A 23,681-nucleotide genomic window follows, 5' to 3' on the forward strand; every position below is an offset into this window, starting at 1 on the left:
TTTGTTGACTTGTTAGTAAAAAAGCTTGTTTTAGACGCGTTTTGAAGCTAACAACATATTGGGTGCCAAAATAACGAAAGCTCTCCTATTGGTTAAATCATTATTTTTTATTGACTTAAAGGTAGCACGTTTTGAAGTTGATAACATGTTGGGTGTCAATATAAGCCAAGCACTCTTATTGGTTAAATCATCTCTGTATCTACCAATAACCTTGAGTCTAATATAATTTTTTGTTTGATTAACTTGCTAGCTGAAACAAGTTTAGACGGCTTGTTATGCTAATTGGCCAATGATGTGCGCTCTTTTGATTGAGCTGTTTTGTTGTAAACATCTCTGATAACAATCTAATGTGCAATAATTTTCTAAGTTGTCTTTTAATAAAAATGTTGCATTTTAGTATTGAATAAGCTAAAACAAGACTAAACGATTTCTCTTGGAAATTATAAGAAACAAAGTTCCAAATTAATCCGCCAAGCAAAATGCCTATAACTTTTCCAAAATTATTAAAAGGAAATTTCGAAAAGTCGGTTCTGTGAAACAGAACATTGTTTTGCGATTTTTTTCCCTTCTCGTTTGAATCTTAAGTCGCGTACTAAGTGTGTTTCCAAAATAACAACTGAATTATTTTTTCAGTTCACTTCTTTTACTTTGTTTTTTGAGGAAACAGACGTTGAGCTTGTTTGACACGTCAGGCCCTTGATTGTCCAAATTTCTCCTTATACAGTTTTGCTCGATACAATCGTATTCACTCTGCGTCTGGATCTTTGGATTATTAACAAATAGCGAAATTTGAAACCGTAAACTTACTTATTCCTGTTGTAAGTTTAAATCACAAGTATGGATTTTATATCTAAGCGAAATTTCTTTTAAGTTATTATAATCAAAATTATCATGATTGCTTTATTAAAGTAAAGTTTTTGATTGAAACTTGCTTAAAGTTAATTGTGGTATAACCTGAAAATCACACTTTTGTCTGATCGCATGACGACTTGTTGCTTTTCGCGGATTTTGTTTAACCAAGTGCTGTTAAATTCTAGAAACATACTGGAGTAATTTATTACACGTCTTATTAGTTTGCTTAGAAGACATTTTAGTTGCAATCAAAGGTCCGCGAATGACGTGCGTGAATTAGTCCCGCAAACTACAGAGCGTTTGATGTCTGATAAACAGCCGCTACTAATATAAAATAACCGCAAAAAGTTTTTCCTCTATCGATGAGAGCTGAAATGATAGTTTTAAGCCACTCGATACATTTTCCAGATCTATGGGTCACCGCACATCATAAAAACTAAAACACGCGCTGAGCTATTTGGTTTCATATACCCACGAATCAGCCGAAAGAAAAAATACTTCTTTGTTGTTTTAAAGCGGCAAACATTAAACTCAACTCGAAGGCGCTGCTAAAAGCGAATTCTAATAAGCATCAAAAATTACCTTTGAAGTAATTTAGCACTGACTCGGGTTGTCTGTCTGCACGAGAACAAGAAATCTGAAATAGTGGAAAAGAAAAAGAATTAGATTTTACGATAAAACGAGCAACGAAATCCTTCACAAACAACATTCAAGAAAACTGCCGGGAACTTACAGTGTCGGTTTCGTCGGTCCTTCCTTGTCACTTTTGAAACGATGAGAGTTGATGAAGCTCTATTTTGTTTTGTTTAATTAGGTTCTCGTTAGAGCAAGTTCTCGGAACGTTTGTTTTAAATTTTAATTTCCAAACAATAGTCGTCATCAAAGTTCGGTTTAATCTTTGATTTGACCAACAGGAGGGCATCTTCAGTGTTGTTTTTGTTTCGCTGTGTTCCCTGAATTGGAAGTAATTCACAGATTCCTCTTTTTTAGAAAAGAAAAAGGAACCAAAGGTTCTAAAATTCTAGAATGAAATACCTGTTGACTGAGATTAAGGTAATGTTAGAGATCCTTGTTTTCCTCTTTCCATAATCTGAACTTAGAAGTTCATTGGAATATTTAGCAAGGCGGTACAGCCGAGGGCTTCCTCTACCCCTCTCGTCCTGAGAAGGCCTTCTGACAGACTAACTATACCTCCTTCCTAACAACAGTCGATCTTTCGCCAAAAAAAACATAGAAATACAATTGACTGAGCTTGCACTCCTCTCACTATCACATCAGTTGTATATTTTCTCTAAACGTGGAACAGTTTAGCGGCTCCATTTCGTTTCTTTGTCTTTTCAATCACTGCTTTTGCAATTAGCTTGTTGTGGCTCCAGGAACCTTCCATGGACTAATAAACAGTCCAATGTTCCAGTAATGGGTATTTAGGTCATGTTGTGACTGTTGACTTCGGTTTGCTTGCATGTGTGGGTTTGAATTTTTCAATAGGCGCTTAATAAACTCGCTTTCAGTAAAACGATTGAACATATTGAGTCATTGCCATGAATAGAACTTTTGAGTCGTGTCAGCCGATGACGGAAGAGAAGAAATGTTTTTGGAACACTTTATCATAATTTTCAAACTAATTTAAGGTTAAAGCTATTGGTACCAAAGAACATAGATGAAGATTGGTTGACGCTTCATTGCAAACGACTGCGAATTTGCAACATCTTTTGTTTATTTGGTCGATCAGTTTAAGAATGACTGCGTTTAAATTACAAATAATCCTGTGCTTGGTTCTGACCTGCTAAAATAGTTTACTTAAGGCTAATTTCGATACGTTAAAAGCGTTTTTGTATTAGTAATTTTGAAACGCTAATATGGCTAACGTTTTTCTTATTCATTTAGGTTTTGTCTTATTCAGATCGAATCTCTTTTAAATTAAACATACAGTGCCCAGTTGCTCGAAGCATGGTTAGCGCTAACCTGGGTTAAATACCATAACAACCCATAGGTTTTAATACCTTTTAACCAATGGTTAGCGCTAACCATGCTTCGAGCAACTCAGACCAGAAAAGTAGAAATGCTTCGTTTCGAGATGATAAAATAAATTACAAAAAGTTTATTGCGACGCTTTAAAAGAATGCTAAATTTTGAAACCGCAACGGCTGTATATTGTAGGATGTTTCGTCTTTTTGAAATAAAAATTTTTATACATATTAATCATGTAGCGATGTAAAAATGCTTCATTGTAATCAAAGCTAATTGTAATCACTGTAATGCAGTGTTTATATATATTTTGAAATGCTAGCGTGGCTAACAGTTTTATATCGAACATTGATTCGTGTAATCGAGATTTTTTTTAAATTAACATGTAGTGATTTAAAAAATGGTGCGTTGTGAAATTTATAACCTAGACGGGTCATTTTTACCCAAAATTCCACTTGTGATATTAATTAAAACTCCTTTATACAGTGACTGCAGCCGCTATGCAATTTTCAAAACAGGTCTAAGGTAACCACATTTCTCAGTCCTGTTTCAAAGAAATTACACTCAATCACAAAGAGATTAAAGAAAGTGGGCTAGCTTCTTTTGTTTTGTTACATGCCATTGAGAACGTGCGTATCAACTGAATGATTCCAATGTGACCTAAAACATGGTGAGATCTACTAACAGATCTTATTTTATGCAAGTAAAAAAGTCCGCAAATACTTTAGCTTCGGCTTAGCCCTATACCGCAATGAATTTTTGGAAAAGCTGTTAAATGCATCATAGTGAATACATGTTTAAAATAATTTACCTTTGTAGTAGTTCTGAGCCGCTGCATGGCTCGGCGGAGAGAAAGCCTAAATCTAAAAGGAAATAAATCATTGAAGTTGTTAGACACGATATAATAACAGGAAAAGTATCCAAAATCTAAACCACGGCACGGCGGATATTTCGATTTGAATTGTGGTGGGGAACTTGGCCTGTAATTTTCCAAACCTAAGAAATTGCGGCTTTCTATTTTAACCGGATCAAAAAAACGATTTTTGGTGCGCCAACAATATTAAGAAAAGAAAGACAAACGCCATGTAGGATTGATTTTCGAAATTAAATATTCAGCACGTCAAGCATCTGAACAAATCAAACTCTGTTCGTTTCCCCAAATATTTCTGAAAGCCCTCAAATCTGATATGGAAATACAGAGAAAACATGTCAAGTCTCCTGCTTAAATCATCTCGTTTGGTACCTGCAGTGAGGAAAATAAAATGCAAACTTATGCTGTCGTTTTCTTCTAGCAATTGTCTACTTGGTGAGTTTATGAAGCTGAAGTAATGCACAGTTTTCTTTTGTTGTTTTCCTTCCCTATAATGAGGCTCTCGTTAGGTCAAGTTTTAGAGAGAACAAATATTTAAATTGTGTCATTCTAACGAGATATATTATTCGCTAAAACCCTGGCTGGAAAGATTTGTATACTGTCACTTAAATGTCCAATGGAATGACCTTTTTTTTATTATTGGTTTGTCTAATATTTGATACAATTCTGACAAAACCAAAGCGAGTACGTAAAGAAATGTCAAAACGTCAGCGAATCAAAAACAATTGGGGTCAAACCATGTCAGTTGAACCTGTACTTTGTTCCTTAAATTGTTTCAACACAATAAGCAAATTAAATTCCACTTGAAATGTTTTACCTATCACAGTAGCAGTCACAATAGAAGCAGTCTAGCCTTTGTTCTATTGTGATAGGTAAACGCTTTGCAGTATTCTATTAATTTTTTTTCTGATTTTTTTGTTGTCAATCTAATATATAATAGTTTATTTTGAAACGCGAGCTTGGCTAACTTTTATTTCGTATATTATTTCGTCTTATTGTGAAAGAATTTCTCAGTTTTAAATCAAACATGTAGCGACGTAAAAGTGCTTGGCTTCGAGCTATAAAATAATTAACAAAAAGCTAATTCTGACGCTTCAAAAGAGTGTTTACTAAATTTGCAAATGCTAGCATGGGGAACAGTTTAATATCGTTCATAATGATTCGTCTTTAAAATCGAGATCGCATTTCGAATTCTTTTTAAATTAAACATGTAGCGATGTGGAAATTGATGCCTTGTGAAATATTACCTAGAGGGATCATGTTAACGTAAAAACTCCACCTAAAACCAAAACTGATCTGAAAGATAATGAGATCTACTAACACAGATTTTACGTTATGCAAGTAAAATAGTCCACATATAATTAGGCTTTAATAACTTGACTTTGTACCACAATTAATTTTAACACCGTAGATTCTGCTTAAACACAATACATGAATACATGTTTAAAATAAATTACCCTTAAATACTTTAGTGGTTGCATGGCTTGGCGGGAGACAGTATAGATCTAAAAAGAAACAAATTAAAGAAGATGTTAGACACGGTGTACTAACAGGCAAAAAATCCAAAATCTGAACCAGGTCACCCTGAAATGAGTCATTTCCCTGTAATATAGCTTCACATATTTCGATTTGAATTACGGTGAGAAACATACCCTTGAATCACAGTTCCAACTGGTGGGAAATTGCGGCTTTCTATTTTAGCCGGATCAAAATTACGTTTTTGGTTCGCCAACAAAAAGAAAGAAAGACAAACGCTATGTAGGATTGATTTTCGAAATTAAATATTCAGCACGTCAAGCATCCGAGCAAAACAAACTCTCTTGGTTTACCCAAATGTTCCTGAAAGCCCCCAAATGATATGGAAAGACAGAGAAAATATATCAAGTCTTCTGCTTAAATCCTCTCCTTGGAAAACAACATATCAAACTATGCTGCCATATTCGCCAAGCAATCTGTCGAAGCTCAAGTAAAGCATCGTTTAGTTTTCTGTTTTGTTTTCTTTGCATATAATGAGGCTCTCGTAAGATCAAGTTTTGATAGAATAAATTATGCTTAAAACTTCTTCCTGATCAGTTTCATTCTAACGACAAATATTATTGGCTAGGACGATTCAAATAAAGTCGCCAATGGAATGACTTCTTCTATTTTTGGTTTGTTGTCTAATTGCGTTCGACGAAGGAGAACGCAAGCCTAATTTCGTTTTTGCGTCCTGTGTCTTTTGAGTTGGTGTGCCTGTGTACGGCTATGCAGAACTTTTTGAGATTGCTGTAAGGACACCCAAATAGCCCCCCCGCTTGAGTTTTGCAGGGGCATGTGTCGGCCGGGAAACTGGTGCGAACTTATGACGACTGTGACCTCGTTTTCGCGCTAGAGCCATCTTTTTAGTCTCGTTTTCGCATAAGAGTCGCCCCCTCGTTTTCGGGTTAGAGCCATCTTTTAATGTTGCTAGCGGGTGTCGAGTTTCACGTTTTGCGTGCTTGTTGGTGTGCTTGCTTGGGAGTCTGACCCTTTCTTGGCGTTTGGTGTGCTTGCTTGTCGAATTCTGGACTGTGCTTCCTGGCTGTGTGGACTGTTATCTGATAAGTTGTGTTGTTTACGCTTGAAGTTAGAGTTACTGGTATTTGGAATCTTGCGAAATTATTGCGAAAGCTTATCGATATTCAGTTCCCTCGTTTCAGCGGGAGTGGAGTTTCACGTTCTTGCATCGCTTTTGGTGTGCTGGCTGGACGGCTGTGCTTCGTTAGGGAAGTTGCGTTGTTTAAGTTAAAAAAAAATACTTTCGGGTTGAATTTAGATTTATCAGCGCCTTCACGAAGTGTGTACGACTGCGAAGACACATGGATAAGTTCAGCGTAGTGTTGTTTACCCGTTTCACTACAAGAAACCAACGCTGCCTTGCGCTGACTAAATCAAGAGACAAGTTGCGTAGTTTCAGCAAAATATATTACATTTACTTTCGGAGATGTGTAGCTCGGCAAATAATTTACTTACCGAGTTATGTAGATCGGCAAATGGCCATGATTTGTGGTCACCAAAGCAAAAAGTTGCCGAGTTGTGTAGCTCGGCAAATGGCCATGATTTGTTTCGAGAAAAGCAACATTCCTAGTGCGAGTGAAACGAATTGGTGAAGTTGCAATGGCAAACACTTTATCGAGTCATTCGATTATAAGGGATTGCAAGCGCTCGGTGGTACCCAGTTTTTGTTATTGCAAGGCAACGTTGGTTTCTTGTAGTGAAACGGCCACAGTTCGGTTCCGTTTTACGGGGACCAACTCTGCGAGACAGCCGCCAACTTTGTTTGCGTTTTTAATTTTGTTGGAGCGATGGATGTGCGCACGTGTATGCTCGAGCTGGAAAGAGTTCGCTCTTCAAGCGTTTTCTCGCTTCTTTGCTAATTACAAGCGAAAGTATTGTGCGTTTTTTAATCAAGGAAATGCTGTTTTCGAAGGTTTGATTCAAAAGATTAAAGCATAATTATGTGCAGCGTACTGGTTTAGCGAGGTTAAAAGCGATCGCGCGTGTTTCAATTCTCGACTTGTGAATTAACAGCGGCCAAAAAGTCGCAATATTTTAGTTTCGCTTCATTCACTGTTAAACTGGGTTTAGTGAACAAGTTATCCAGTCATCTATCAGTGGAAGACACGGTTACAATCTGAATCAGTTGATAGAAAATGGAGAAAACGTGACTTTGCCTTTTGAGATGATCTCAATAATATTTATGCAAATTTGTAACGCCACGCCGAAGATGTCTCGTGGCGGCTTTCAATGTCTGCTCAAAGGCAATCGCATATGAACGGCCACGTTGAAGTTTCCCCGGTTCCTTGCCGAATTCTACCGTAAATGTTGTACGCTTTAAAATAAGGAAATGCTTTTTTCGAAGTTTTCATTCAAAAGATTCAAGTTCAATAAAGTATAATCTCACGTTGCGTACTGCTTACGCAGCAAAGATATTTTTATATATTTTTTTCTTTCATTTAGTATATTTTAGCTATTTATTTATTTAGTTGTTTATTTATTTATTAAGTTGTTTAGTTATTTATTTATTATATAATTATTAATCTTTTGGCTTCTATTCCTCTATTAACGTGAAACTCAACTCCTGCAACAAACGAAGGAAATGAACATATCGATATGCTTTCGCAAGATTCCAAATGCCAGTAACTCTAACTTCAAAAGTAAACAATGCATCTTCCCTGATAACAGTCCACACAGCAAGGAAGCACACTCTAAAATTCGACAAGCAAGCAAACCAAACGTGAAGAGAAGGTCGAACCCGACAAGCAAGCGCACCAAATATCCATTATATTATAAACACTGGGTTATACAATGATAACATTTTTCTGCGATTTAAATAAACATGTGAAAAATATCTGGCAGTTAATGTAACTTTCTTTTCCCAAATGGTCGAACGCATCTCACTAATCTCTGATTACTACTAGTATTAGATACAAATTTGAGGAAACCAAAGCGAGTAGCTTAAGAAATATCACGGCTTCAGCAAATAAAAAACATTTGGGTTTGGAACAATCAATTACAAGTACGGTAGATTATTTCGTCGACAAATTATGTCATTTGAACGTCTACTGTATTCCTCAAGTACAATCAGTAAAAACAAATTAAATTTCACTAGAAATGTTTTACCTGTCAGTAGCAGTCACAACAGAAGCTCTGTAGTCTCTGTTCCTATTGTGAGGGGGTGAAACCTTCGCTGTATTTTATTAAAGATTTTCTTTTTTTTTGTTTTTGTTTTTTAGCACTCTCGACTCCCAAGTCACCAACAATGCAAGTAATTTTGTATTATCAGTCGGGTGAATTTTTCCCCTTGTGGATGCGGAATAATCAGTCTGACACGTCAGCGAATGTTCACAGTGCGAGTAGTTTGTTTGCTTTAGTGATTTTAATTTGCCCAAGGTAAAGTGATGTGAAATTTGAATATAGTCACAAAATAGTGTGTGGAGTATATTGAAAGCAACCAACACGGTTTTCACAAATGGCGAACGTTCGTAACGAACCTAGAACTAGGCATTAAATTTGGGTGTTTTAGGATAAACAAAAAAATAATAATTTTCTTGCCGGCATGTGCAGGTCCGCAGAGAGATTAATCTGCTAATAAGTACAGAATTCTTTAACGTCAATTTTTTTTAGATCTATTGTTTGCTGGTTTGTTTCTCGCCGCAATCACAAATGCAAAGTACGCACTGATGGAAATAGATAATATTTTTTAGTTTCTTAAGACTTTCCAATGCACTGACTACAGAAAATTCAAAAAAGCCATTGCGCTCGGAGGTTTGAAATCTTAGCAAACAAAAAATTAAACTGTAAAGGAACAAACCAATTAACAGTAGAATTTTTAAACGTCAGGGATTAGAAACTCTGCACTTATCGGCCGATTGATCTCTGTGTCAACTTTGCACTCGCAGGAAAAAACATTTTGTTTATCCTAACACGCCTCGTTTTGGAGTCTAATCCCAGTTTTTTTTGCGCGCGTCCGCCATTTGAGAATACGATGTATACCACTACACAAAAATGCCAACTTCCATTTTCGCCTTTTTTTCTTATAACAACTGAATTCTGCCTTCTTGAAACATGGACAGTGCAAAACTGAATGTGAATTATCTAACTTGTTCTTGCATATAACAACTGTTCTTTACAAATGGTTTGTTATTTGTTATTAGGTTCAGAATGAATTCTCTGCACACGATGTAGATGTAGGTTCGATTCAAATAATAGAGGGGCCATTTACGTTGGTATATTGTTATTGCTTGCGCAATGATTTTTTATTTTTTTATGTTTTGCTTTCGAAGAACTCCCACCTCCTTTTTGTGGTTTCCAGTGATACTAATATAAAATCTCGCAAACAATCGATTATAGCTTTCATTATACTATTAGGTAATTACGACAAATATGCAGATTAAAGATTTCAATTTATTATAAGTGAAAAGTGCTTTTATCGCATTATAAAGCTATTTATTGAATTACGAACGATTAATAAGTAATATAACTAAACATTTCTAGTGCATGTACTCTCATTCCATGAAATTTATTTTTCATAGTTTATGTTTTCTAACCCTTTCTAGACCAGGATTTTTTTTTTGTCTTTTCCGACTTTGGGGAGGGGGGGGGGGGGGATGATGTCCCCGTCATGAGTCAAATGGCTACCATGTTGGATTCTGCCATCTTGGATATCAGAATTTTCCCAAAACTTCAACAAAGCGCCAAAATTAAGCAAAAAGTAATCAAAGCCAATAAAGGAACAATAATATTAGCTTCAAACACAAGTTGCAGTAAGACAAGTAATTTTTCGTCATGTTCAAAAGGGATATCCGATTTTTTGAAAAAACTTAAACAAGCTGCCTGTCAAAAATGTGTTGCCATGGTGATATCAACAATGAATTCTAGCCGACCACATCCAAATTTTTTCCAGGTAAATCTCCGAAAAAGTCCTGCAGTTTCATAGCGTAGTAAAAAAAGCTATTCAGGTTCAAAATCGCCACAGGCAGAATCCACCACTCCCGGTCTAGATAAGGTTACAGTCAACCCAGGTCACGCGCGAACGATATTTTTGAAATTTGAACGGAGTTTTGAAATTTACATGTCAGTTTTCAAAATCGCCAACGAGATTTCAGAGTTCCCGTATAAATTTCCCTAGCTTATTGACAGTATAAAGCTATGAATTTTTCTTTACATTGCAAAATTGAATATTTCAAGAATAACAATTGTTTCCCAAGTATTTTGAATCTTTTTTTCAGTTAATGCATCTTTTTCGGAACGACTTCCAGAGAGATGTTTAACATTTCATTCACACGTCGGACATTACAAAGAGAAATTCCAATGTTCATTTCATTCTTGGAATTACTGTTCACGCGTGACCTGGATTGACTGTAATGATTAATATTCTCACGCATCTTTGGAAATCAATTGTTTATCTGAATGATCTCTATTAATAGTAAACTTTATAATTAACTGTAAAAATAGGAGTGGGAATGGCTCTTTTCCTTTCACCGTGCAAAATGTTTGTTGCACATTTGTTCTCTAAATTTGTTGATCAACAGGTGTTTGGACCGTGTTCCACTCGCTTCTACGGTTGCTGGACATATTTTTATCACAGAAGCGCTAGTTATTATTGTATGCCTGCCTGAAACAATTTTTCCCATTGGGTGCTCTCGCGCAAAGGGACTGATGGCTGGCCACCATCCAACAAAACCCTGTTCAAAGGTTATTTGCTAGACTATTTAGTGTCGCAATTCTTTTCTGTTTGTTCGTTTGTTTGTTTGTTTCTTGGCTTTCCCATTCATTCACTCTATTACAGAGGTATTCACACGCTAGGATGAGGTGGTGGAGCAGTTAATTTTTTCTCTAGATGTAGCCTGCTCCGCTTTCTTCAGGTCAAGGAAACAAACCTCTTTCATGATCAAAAAACAAGTTATCGGTTGACATACAAAATAACCTTGAGTCAGCCGGCTAGGGAAATTAAAGCTCTTGGCTCAGTTTCAGCTGTGATATACACTTTTAACAGCCAGAAAAAAGGGAATGATAAAATTATAGCCCATGACCAGATTTGTCATTGGGTTTTTTTCTTGTGCGCAAAATCTAGAACTAACTATCTTTGCTTGCAGATGGCCAGGACGGACATGAATAGAAAAATTAAATTTTGGTGTGTTCCTATTTCGAGAAATCATTTGATATCTTTTTCTTCAGTCGCTCTCAATAAAATCAATTTGATGTTTGAGGAAGATACCCTGTCAAATACCTTTTCCGTCCTGGCAATAACAAGGCAAAATACTCATGACAATGCTTCTTTAAGGAATATCTTCAAACAGTCTTTAACAAAGTTTCTACGTTTTCCCAATTTAAGGTAACCTCTCATAGACGGCAACGCTCATATGTCGCGACCGTACGCCTTGTTGAATTGCTTTCCAAATTCTTCCGCCAGCTGTCCAAAGGCGCGGACCACGTTGTCGCTCTCAGTTCCCAGCTCCTCCAGGGAACAACTAAAACATAAAACAAAATAATAATAAATGACTGATTTTTTACACGAAAAGAACTTAATAGAACATCCCCGCCTGAAGGAAGACACCAAATGAACTGTCTGTTTCGGATATCCTTACATAGCTTTTTCGACAAAGGTTGTCCAAAACAAGCATAAAAGCGTACGCGACAATGCCGAAATGTAGTCTAGGAAATAGCCAACAAATTTCAATAAAAGCTCAGAAACCATAATGCCTCGACCTTACAGCGAAGACTTGAGATGGCGTGCAATATGGATTCTAAGCTTTTATTGAAATTTATTGGGTTAATTTCCCAAACTACCTTTCGGAATTGTTGCGTACGCTTTTACGCTTTATTTGGACAACCTTCTTCAAAACAGCTGTATAAAAGCCCAATTCAAACGTCGCGCATTTCATCGTCCGCTCGCCAGTGTCTTTCACGGTATCAATTTTCTGCGCGACATTTTTCTCCTGAAAATCGTTGTTGCAAATATTTTATTGTAATATCGCCTTAAATACATGAAAATATTGACGTTAGACCTTGGCCTGAGTTGGCTCATTCTCATTAATGTGGGAAATTAAAGACAATCTCTAAGTGAGTGAACATTTTTGGTTACCTGATTGATCTGATGGTAAGGCAAAAGTCCTTCAGTGCCTTGAAGGCCTCTCCCGACCTGATTCTATAGAAGGACATCAGAATATCAACAAACTACTGGCAATGTTTATCCTCTCGTTTCAGGTACACTTTCAAAAACGCAAGCCCTCCAGTTGTTCAAAGACTGAATAACTTTATCCAGGGGATACGTAGCTATCCAGGGAATAAAATCAAATATACTCCAAATAAAACATTTGGCAAGACTTTCATACAGCCCTATACCCAGCTGTGCATACAATGTTCGTTTATTCAGATACGATAGGGTAATATTTTCCTCTTTTCATATGTTTGATTAATCTGTCAGATAACTATTTATCTAACTGATAAAGTTATCCGCTCTTTAACAACCAAAGCCTGGTTAATACCATCCAACGTTTAAAATAAAACGCCGATTCCTTATGACACCGAATTGTATTTGCGAAAATCTGTCAGTAAACTAAAGCATTAGTGTCAGTAATATACATCTCTTTCCCTGGTTCCTTTTATATACTTCGGTTGTCCCAACCTAAAATTCTATCATACACGCTCCATTTGATTCAGAATTATACCGCCAGCATTCGTTTAGTATTGGTATCCGAGCGTCCTCTTGGAAAACCAGGAGTGGGCGCTTAGGGCGCCGACGTCAGCCCTGAACAGTGAAAAATGAGTTAATAATCGCGCGCTTAGCGCCCGCGCCTGGAATTCCAAGAGGACGCTCGCTCGATTACAAAGGCTTAACGAATGCTGCCGGTAAAGTCGGAGCGTGGCCATCTTGGATCCGCCATTTTGGATTTATGGATTTTCTTAGAGTTAACCTACGCCACGCGTGACCGGCATTTTTGAAATTTGAACATAGTTTTTAAATTTACATGTCAGTTTTGAAGATCGCCAGCAAGGTGTCAGATTTCCCGTTGAAATTTCCCTAGTTTATCGACGGTATAAAGCTATGAATTTTTCTTTTCATTAAGAAAATAAGCACAAATGTTTCCCGAATATTTTTATCTATTTTTTTTTTTTTCAATTGGGGAAGAAAGGTGATTTTTCTTCATTTCAGAAAGGGGATTTTCTATTTGCTGCCAAAATTGCGAGTCAAAAATTGGTTGCCGTGGTAACATCAAAGCCAATCAGCAGTAACCGATCACATCAAATTTTTCCCAGATAATGTTTTTGAAAAAATCCTGAAGTTTCAGGGCGTTTCAGGCTCAAAGTCGCAGCGGTCACAATCTGCTTCCCATGGCCGGTGTAGATAGGGTTAAGAGCGACCATGTTCGTATTTTTCAGAAATTGCATCAGCATTATGCTCGTTTTCCAAAATTATGCCAGTTCTACCACAAAGTGAAAACAAAACTGTGCTAGGTAGTTGCTTATTTTAAACTCCTGAATGCGCGCATACGCAATGAACAAGTTATAGCGATGAGTGGGGTCTTCACTTGATTGGTTGGTTGGTTCTGTTGTTAACTTTCAGGCATGCGCAGTGAATGAGTGATCGCAATGTAGCCGAATTTCACTCTAGCACTGTCGAAATTAGCGAATTTCGAGTTTTAGAAAGGGAAAAAAACCTGTTGGAAACGGTGAATCGAAGGAGGAACTTCTAAGGGATGCTCCACAGTTTCAAAAGCGGAAATCAAGCATTAACGGCGAAGAAATTGTTCTTCGATTTGTGGTTTTATTAGCTCGATGACCGGGCGGATCTCAAATCAGTGTTTCTAGGAATATAACACAGAAATAATTACAGGTTTGTGAATTTGTACTGAAATACTTTTTTAATAGACCGATTTTTCGTATTCCGAACAGTTCTTGCAAAATGTTTGATAATTGCGCTCCGATAAATTCGCTTCAAAATTGACTTCAAATCGCTAGCAAGTCGCCTCGCGGCGAAAATTATACGCTTTTGCTTCTTAGTCCTGTAAAAAGACGTATCTGAATAAATGTTTTATCTAGGAAAGCTTTTTAAGTGTTTTTCTATTTTTATTCTGTAAAAAGACGTATCTGAATAAATTTTTTATCTAGGAAAGCTTTTTAAGTGTTTTTCTATTTTTATTGATGAAACGTGACAACTAAGCGTAATGTAAACTACGGTGGCTCATGGGTGTCACGGCACAAACAAAAACTTCACGGCACAAACAAAAACTTGACGGCAAAAACAAAAACTTCACGGCACAAACGAAAACTCTCACGGCACAAACAAAAACTTCACGGCACAAACATAAGCTCTCACGCCACAAACAAAAACTTCACGGCACAAACGAAAACTCTCACGGTGGAAGTGATTTTTGCGGCGGAAATAAAAATACTAAATTTTCTCACGAGCGGTTACTCAGTCGCTCGAAAATATGGCGGAATCTGTGGAACCCGATGACGACTTTGAGTTGGGAAAAGAAGACGAGGATAGCGAAGAAAGCCTTCTTCGGTATTATTTTTTTAGAGGCTTTGAGTACAAAGAAATTATCTTGCTTCTACCAAAGAACCATAACATTGAAATGAGCCTAAACACCTTGAAACGACGAATCAAAAGTTACGGTCGTAAGGCTGGTTTTCACTAGCGACGGAGTCGGAGTCGTAATCAGAAGCGTAGAGCTTATGATCTAGTGAAAACAGCGTTCCGATTAAGGAACGTAAGCGACGGAGTCGTAAGCGGAGTCGGAAGAAAATGGAAACGTTCTGATTCTTCTGACTCCGATTCCGTCGCGCTTATGACTCCGCTTACGACTCCGATTTTTGATTTTCACTAGGTCATAAGCGCTCTTACGACTCCGCTTACGACTCCGACTCCGACTCAGTCGCTAGTGAAAACCAGCCTTTAGGGGACAACGACCCGACTACAACATCGATGAGGTTACAGTAGTTTTGCAGAAGAAGAGAAAAAAAATCGTTTCAAGTTTACATTTCATTGGAGCAATAAGCATTATCAGGAGCCAATGGGCCCCTTCTAATTTCAGTGTCACAGTTTTTGCTACTTTGAAAATTACATGTGAAGGACATTTGTTTACAGTTCAAAATAACTTGGGCAGGTTCTAGAAAACCCATTGGTTATACGGCCATTAGGCCAATATACTTGTTACACGTTTGTCCTTTTGTTGCATTAATAGTTTGGGAATATTTCATAACTCCCATAAACTCAATATTAATAGCTTTAAGTGCAAAACACTATGATGTGCTCATTGTAAATGAGTGTTACAAATTAGTATTGTTGTTCCAAAAAACTACCAAGAAAACGGCAGAATGTTCCTTTAACAGGAGAAAATATCAAAAGCACATAAAAACCTATGATTTACACATTTCTGGTTCTTGACCATATACATGTAAATAAGACAAAAAAATTGTCAAGTGCAAATAGGGCAAAGTGCTTTCAGTTGGTCACATCAATACAACACTGTTATAGGAAGAGCAGTTTATAAATGACATGTTTAGTTTATATTCCTTTTTGATTGTCAAAAGATAATTAATTAAGAAACAAAGTTCAACTTTGCAACTGTTGTGAAAAAAATTAAAAATGGCTATCGACGAGCAACTATCTTTCCCCATGTCATTCACATTGGTGTAGTATCTATCATAGCATGAACAGTCTGCCTTAACCTCCTTAAATGAATTCAAGAGTTATTGGACAATCAATATTTCATTTTAAACACAAACAGACAGCACTGTTAAATCACAGTTAGTTATTATGTTAAACAGTCAATCACGTGGAAACAGCCACCAAGTTTTCTGGTTTTGCACAAACAACATTCTATCAAAATTGTAAATGTTTTCCCTACATTTTTCCAGTCTTTAGGTAATTAGGAATATTTATTACCAAGGCTCCACTGAATCACAGATTAATATTAAATAATGCTATTTAAGCTTCCTGATTTTGAGGCTAGCAGCCAATCAGATCCCACACAGGCCTTCCATTTGGGTTTGTCAATGGAAACCTCAGTCACATACTCCCATGATACGCAAATTGAAGAAGAATTTTATAGAGCTCTAGTGCTTCTCCCCAATCATTTGGTTGTCCAAGATCACAAATACCTGAGACATACTCAAAGTATTCTTGATATTCATTGTCTGAATCACGGTCAATGGTCAATCATGGTTCTTTAGTAGAAGCAAGATAATTTCTTTGTACTCAAAGCCTCTAAAAAAATAATACCGAAGAAGGCTTTCTTCGCTATCCTCGTCTTCTTTTCCCAACTCAAAGTCGTCATCGGGTTCCACAGATTCCGCCATATTTTCGAGCGACTGAGTAACCGCTCGTGTGATGATACAGTATTTTTATTTCCGCCGCAAAAATCACTTCCGCAGTGAGAGTTTTCGTTTGTGCCGTGAAGTTTTTGTTTGTGCCGTGAGAGTTTTCGTTTGTGCCGTGATGTTTTTGTTTGTGCCGTGAGAGTTTATGTTTGTGCCGTGAAGTTTTTGTTTGTGCCGTGAGAGTTTTCGTTTGTGCCGTGAAGTTTTTGTTTGTGCCGTGACACCCATGGGCCACCGTAGTAAACAAACACATGTCATCGCAATTAGCGGATGAAATTCGCTCAGACAGAAGCCGCAATAAAATTCACTCGGGGTCCAGTTTAAGCAATAAGATCGATTCAACAGAAAAAATGTAAACACTGGAAATTTGCATCGCTATGCTTGATGTATTTCCATATTAACGTTCACTTGGATAAAGCCAAAATAGCAACTTTAGCAAGGTTAAAACCTTCTTCCGATGTTATTAAACGCGACAAAAGCCGTTGAGAGTAGAAAGGAACAGATTTATGTCACGAGCTAGGCAACCAAAATCGTTCACATGCATCAAGTTTCCTTCGGCAAAAACACGACGCGAGGGAAAAATAATTACGGAGTTTCTTGGAAGAAAAACTGGACGCTTTTTTGTCGATTGGCAACCGCGCAAAACCGCCAAAAAGTGTACACATCCACCTTTGTATTGCTTCGCGTATCGGTAGGAATCAGAGTGCGTGGTGTAATTTAATTGTTTAGTCTAATTGTTTATACATAACGCATTCCGAAATGCGTCATGGCGTCCACGAATCCTTGTAGCCGAGTTTGATGCGGATACCGCTTTACCATTACCTTTATTCACTTCTGCATTCACGAGTCGGCTCACAGGAGCCTTTGATTAAGCATTGGTATAATTTTGAAAAACGAGTATAGTTCTGGCAATGTTATAAAAATGCTTTTTACGATCACAATCTGTCAAACTCTAGTCGTGGGGAAAAGAAGAGCGAGAATGGAAGGCACGGACAGAAAAAGTGGAGAACAGCAGTAGTTGAAAATATCCTCGGGACAAATATCTTCCTCACAAACCCATTTTCCTCCTCAATTGCTCGGGTGGATCCATGCTTAAAGAAGTCCAGGGCGTAAGCATTCAAGTGCCGAATACGCCCCGTTGAGTTGCGCTTCTCAACAGGAAGAGTGGGAACGACGTTCATGTCTGTGTAGACATCTTGGCGACTGATCTGTTGAAAATATTGATAACATTACGTTGTAAGAGATTTTAATAGGGCTAATGTCAGATTCTTTCTTTCCAGACATCTAACTACCTTATTACTGTAGGAATTTAACGCCTCAAGAAATTAACGCCACGTTTTGTAGCCTTAAATTTGCTCGACCTCGTCCAGCCTTTGGTTCCAACGTTTTCGGTACCTCAAGTCAAATTCTCGGTATGAATTTCATATATTTCACTAACAATTTCAAATTGTTTCAAACATAGCGTTAGTTTCCTATAATAAGGAAATTAATTTGGTCGATGGTAAAGTAAAAAGTTCTACCTTCAATAACTGATCGATTGGCTCACGATGAACTTCTTCACTCTCTTTACTGCTTCCACTACTCTCCCGGTCTGTAGAGTCAGACTCAGCGTCTTCGTCTTCTTCGCTTCCTTCTGACTCTTCTACAGCTCCTTCTTGGTGCTCTTCGTCGTCGCCATCTTCTTCTTCAGTTTGGTTTTGAGAATGTAATTGCAAGTCTGAATTCGCTGAGAGAGCAGCGAAAGACGAACAAGCGGAATACGCAATGGCAAAGCGCCCAAGATTTTTGATGGTGCCGAATTTATCAATGACGTTGATGCTCTTCTGATTTGGAAACTCTGTAACAGAAAATAAGACTAAAACTATTTAACATTTGAATCTATAGAGAGATATAAATACATCAAAAGTACCTGTTTACAAGAGGATTAGGTTACCATTAACTAAAATCACTTCAAATTGGTAAAGAAAGTAGCGAAAGTTTTAATATTACAACTAACTAGGGCAAATTGAAGAAAAGGCGAATTTCTTTCTATACTCTGCTGAAAAGTACTCTACTGATTTAGCCACACTGTCTAGATGAATTCTATTTGATCTTTCAAGAGACAATTCACATTGCAGCAGAAAGCAGTTACAATTTAGAAGGATTTCATTTTGGCAAACCTTTATTGTTTAAAGTAAAATTAAGACGTTTTAAAATATACAAGGTGAGATGTATCTTGTAAGATCGTATAGATATCTGGGCCCAATGATCTAGTGCGGTAATTTCTCACCAATTCCCGATAAGGGTAGTTTGTTTTCCTCTCCGCGATTTCTTTCATGCTCTGCTGCCACTGTAGTCAGATACTGTCTGAAGACTTTAGTAACCTGCTCGTTGTAACTTCGAAGAGCTTGTGCAAACTCTTTCGGCAGATCTTCCAAAATGACCTTTGAAAGTTCAAGTTGCAAGAAAAAAAGAAATCAAACAATTGTTTTAATATAAGTTTGCAAAAGGAAATTAACGACTGAGATGCGTATTTCTAGCCGGCATTTTGCATTTCTCCTGAACCACAGGAGTTTTGAAAGTGAGACAAGAGTCCGTATCTAGACCGGGCTTTTTGTCTTCTAGGGCCCGGTATAAAAGCTATGACAATGAGACTTGGAGAATAAATCGCATGTCTAAAAATGTTTTCTTTAAGGTCCGCAATGGGAGGCGATGACGTCATATAGCGGGTAATTATGTCATCATTGCCAAATGACGGCCATCTTGGATCCGCCATCTTAAAATTAAAAAAATAAATAAATAAATAAATAAAATTGTTTATAGTGGAAATGCACTTAGCTACCCAAAGTTAGTTTACAGGCATTCCACTCAGAAATAATGGGAAACAAATCATCCAATCGAACATAACATGTTAAAAATCCCAACTGGCAGGAGGCAAACCAGCTGGCTATTTACAAGCGTGGCCGAGGTGGGACTTGAACCCGGGACCTCGGGATTTCAAGTCCGGCGCCCTTACTACTGGGCCACCCACCTCCTTGTTCTGGATTTCATCAAAACTTCTTTTAAAGTGCCGAAAATGAGCGAAAAGTGATCAAAACCAATAACGGAACACTAATATCAGCTAAACATAAAAAAATTGCTTTTCTCCATTTTAGAAGGAGACTTTCCATTTATTAAACAACTGCCTGTTAAAAATTGGTTGCCATGGTAAAAGTCAATGAACACTCGCCGACCTCATCAAATTTTTCCCAGATAAATTCCTGAAAAAGTTCTGAAGTTTTATCCCTCCGTTCTACATAGATTTAATAGAACTGGTTTGCTCATGAGAGAGGCTCATGAGAGAGGCTCGGCCGGCCTCATATTTTAAATCCATAATGAATGTTACTCTCGACATTTCCAATAATCCATTTACTAATAAAGAAAGATGCATGCCTGCTCCAGTTTATTTTCAACAGAGATAACATTATGTAATACCTTGTTTTGTTCAGATTTCTAACATATGTCCGCTGAATACTCTTTTGACTAATATTAAAGAGCAAAACCGTGTACTCTGCAGAAACATTAGAGCTCAATGTAGGCGAGACAAATAAATATATGCCCATCTGTGACATTTCCCTGCACTATGGTAATACAAAAAGCCACATAAGCTTCGAACCAAAAATTCATTTCTAAATCGGCACTCTTAATCCCCACGGAATAAACGAACGCTTTTCATTGAACTAATTTATTCTTGTTTTCATAGTTACCCCGCTCTCACCAATAGCGTAGCTGACTGCTGCTCACTATATGAACCACATACAACCCAAAAATCCTTAATTCACTTTGACGAAGGGCTAAAGCTCGAAACGTCAGTACTCGAATCTCTTAACTGCGGTCAAAATAACTCATCAACTTTGTTGATAAAACCAAATATTCCTTTCCACTCCCAATCGATGCAGCACCACAATTTCTTTAAAAAAGAACCCAATTATGAAATTCATATACCTTAGAGGTTGGGCACAAATGGACTCTTCGCTTGTAATTAGCGTGGAGGTATACTCTACCAAACAAGTGGCTAAGGACAAGCACCATTTTCCTCATTACATCTTCCGAAAATTTGCCTGTAATAAATGAATAAGTAAATTTCAGTAATAATAAGGAACAGTTGCATAATAAAATCAGTCAGACGTAAAACCAATATACAGTTAATAAAGAGAGTCGTTTACGTTAATGCGCTCCTGGAATAATTGGTAAGTATTTGTTATTTTATGTATCGCACTCTTACCGTTTCTTCCCGGTTTACACAGCTTATGAAAGAGACCACCCTGTAAAAAGCTGATCAGAACAAAGTTGGATGGTTCATGGTAGTGAAGATGTGTGGCTAATCCAGCCATCTCTTGAGGAGCTCCAGTGTCTTTGTTGATCAGGCTCTGCCATACACAAGACAATAGTAAAATAAGCTATTTTAAATTTTATTCAACGAGGGTACTACGAAAGAGTAAAACAAATTAAAAACATTTGGGACAGGGCATGTTAAATTTTCAATTTCTTGACGTACGAATTCGTTAAAAAGTCAAGGGACCTGGGACCCGTTTCTCGAAAGTCCCGGTAAGTTATCGGGCCCGATAAGTATATTTTTAAATGTTTTATCGCCGATTATCCAGTGATTAGAGACATGATACTTGGCCAATGCTTTCATAGAATTATAAGGTTTTAAAATTTGGTGTTCAACCTAACAAAAATTGACTTAGGCTAAGAAACATTTATCACCAAAGACACTAATCGGGCCCGGTAAGTTACCGGGACTTTCGAGAAACGGGCCCCTGGTCGGGTTGTAATTCGAAGTGCTAAAAAGAAGTCGAAAGAAGAGATTTCATCATGAAAGATATTCCATGCGATTTGACGGCATCTATTTAATAATCGTGAGTGAACAGAGCTTGAGGTGAGGAAGTATTAAGGTGTCTCACAACAATTTCCTTCACCTTCCATCACTTATACTTTGATGGATCAACGTTTTCTGAACATAGTGATCACAGTTCTATAATAGAAATGGGGGGGAATTCGCCTTAAGGGGTGTTTTTTTAACAGGTAATACTGTTCCTTTGGTAACCTTTAATGTAAACGAATGACCATGACTTGTTCGCTAATGATTAGGCATTTGTTTGATGTCATTGTTGTATGAACTGATAAAGACTGATAGTATTGATTCGTTAAAGTTTAAGTGTTGGAAAGTGCTGGAAACCGGTGCCAGCCGCCTTAGGCAGCTTGCAGTAAAAAGCCCTTCCTCCGTTACTCCACCACTTGGGTAAATGAGTCTCCAACTATAGACGTAAAAGTTACGTTACACAGCATTTCAGAGAAATTGCAAATTCCAATACATATGTAACAAGTTGTTATTAGCTAAGGACAATTGGATAGTGTTTTTTTTTTTATAAATGAAGGTATTCTTGTCACTTACCAATCTGGCAAGAAGTTCGACGCTGAAAAGAAAATGTTTCTTAATCTGACCTTCCATCTCTCGGTGTTTTTGGCAGATGAACGAGTGAGAGAGCAGCGTTAAAGACTAAAGAAAATAACAGTAGAAAGAAAAAATGGTTATGATCTTGGCTTACTGTGTATACATCTATGCATCCGGCTTATTTTTTCCTTTCTATCCCGTGTCTAATCATAGTTACACAAAGGCAATGGTTATGAAGCTTGACGAACTTGTGTTTTATGTTTTTGTCGGCACTTTTACCTTCAGACCGTGCACGGAAGGCCTATATATTTCGAAAGTTGTTGGAGCAAATGACGAATAGCAACTTTCCTGTTTAGATTTTTCAGCAGTAATGTACACGTTAAAACAAGGGATCGTGGTGGTCGCGGACCTCCTAACATAAATTGCAGCACCTTTGAAGATATCGATTGCAAGGTTTCATAACCAGTCTGCTCAATCAACTATGGTCTAATGACTTCGATTTTATTGGATGTTCCGTTGTCACAATAACATACAATAGTGACTGTACCAACCTTGGTTAATGCATCTCTACTGTCGTCGCCCTTTGACGTCATCAGAAGCAGGCGAAGTACGAGGGACACATTAATTGGGAAGTTCCCGACAAGGTTTGGGATATTAGCTGTAATGAGGCGTTGGACTTTCCGGTAAGGAACCCCAAAAAAGACAACATTACCTACTGGATCAAATCCCCTGCGCCCCGCTCTGCCAGACATCTGAAAGATTTAAATTCAAAGAGGGATTAACAAAGGATTATGAAATTTTAATCCAAACACGGTCAGGGGACAAAATTCCACTTATGAAGTGTTTTATCTTCACACGTCTGTTTGAAAGCCAAGTGTTTATGTTTCGACCATGACGGATAGTGGCGACATATATTCGTACAAATCATCTTGTGTAGGTGAAACGAGGAAAAAATCATTGGTCCTCATTTGTTGCTCTTTGAGTTGTCACATTGCCTAAAAGAAAGTCCTGACGGGGACGGACAGTGGCAAGATATTGAAATTAGACTTTTCTTTTAACTTACCATTAGCTTTAGTGATATTAGCTTTAAAAAACGTTTTTTACGACCAAGCCGAACACTTCTGTTAACTTTTAATCGTGGATTAATGTTCAAAGCCAGCTTTCGAACTACCGAGTCAAGGGATATATTTAACTTGGGGATATCTTTAAGGTGGATGGTTTGTATCATATTTTACACCTGGCCATAAATCTAAATCTTAAAATGGCTTATCACTTTACAATATCTTGAAATTTAAGAAGACCTAGGCCCTACTATATTACTAACCTGTCTGTACATTAGTGAGTTTAAGAAAGGAGAGTCTCCAGCAAACACAACTGTCTTGCAAGGCATGTGGATACCAAGGGCTAGGGTACCTGTTGCCGCGACAACCTAGAGATCCATAATAGCCACATAAAGCGAAAAAAAGTTAAGTGAAATAAAAATAAATAACCGGTAATAAGAATTAAAATTGACATACGCACTTACTTTTAGGTACTAACCTATGTTTCTATTGAAATTATTAAAAAGGTGGCTAATGAGAAAGGGTTTTATGGCCCCAAGAAGGTTCAGAATGATGCAAAAGAGAAAAGAAAAGAGAAGAGTCTTCTCTTGTACCATGTCCAATACAGAATCGGTCAGAGTAATACTGATAAATTGAATGCTTTATTTTCCTGCCTTTAAGTAGC

The 23,681-nt window shown here is 37.4% G+C and overlaps 1 protein-coding gene and 1 long non-coding RNA gene across 2 annotated transcripts in view; one reads left to right on the forward strand and one right to left on the reverse strand.

Annotated features, from left to right (window-relative positions):
* Nucleotides 1-9,596: 9,596 nt before the first annotated feature.
* LOC146481401 (putative ATP-dependent RNA helicase DDX60) overlaps nt 9,597-23,681 on the reverse strand; it is a 42,643-nt gene continuing 28,558 nt past the window's right edge. Inside the window, exons 30-39 of the mRNA XM_085108424.1 lie at nt 23,281-23,385; nt 22,508-22,708; nt 21,957-22,061; nt 20,784-20,928; nt 20,504-20,619; nt 18,810-18,963; nt 18,061-18,377; nt 17,597-17,748; nt 12,297-12,359; nt 9,597-11,682 (exon numbers count right to left, since the gene is read on the reverse strand). Of these exons, the coding sequence (XP_084964550.1) occupies nt 11,571-11,682; nt 12,297-12,359; nt 17,597-17,748; nt 18,061-18,377; nt 18,810-18,963; nt 20,504-20,619; nt 20,784-20,928; nt 21,957-22,061; nt 22,508-22,708; nt 23,281-23,385 (1,470 nt within the window). The 3' untranslated portion in view covers nt 9,597-11,570. The remainder of the gene's footprint in view (nt 11,683-12,296; nt 12,360-17,596; nt 17,749-18,060; nt 18,378-18,809; nt 18,964-20,503; nt 20,620-20,783; nt 20,929-21,956; nt 22,062-22,507; nt 22,709-23,280; nt 23,386-23,681) is intronic.
* On the forward strand, nt 14,150-17,525 carry LOC146481402 (uncharacterized). Its single transcript, XR_014864476.1, has 3 exons — nt 14,150-14,267; nt 14,338-14,833; nt 15,111-17,525. It is a non-coding gene; the product is annotated as an uncharacterized LOC146481402 (long non-coding RNA).

This window comes from Pavona decussata, unplaced genomic scaffold (genome assembly GCF_977016875.1).
Source record: "Pavona decussata unplaced genomic scaffold, jaPavDecu1.1 SCAFFOLD_50, whole genome shotgun sequence".
NCBI classification, from domain to species: Eukaryota; Metazoa; Cnidaria; class Anthozoa; order Scleractinia; family Agariciidae; genus Pavona; species Pavona decussata.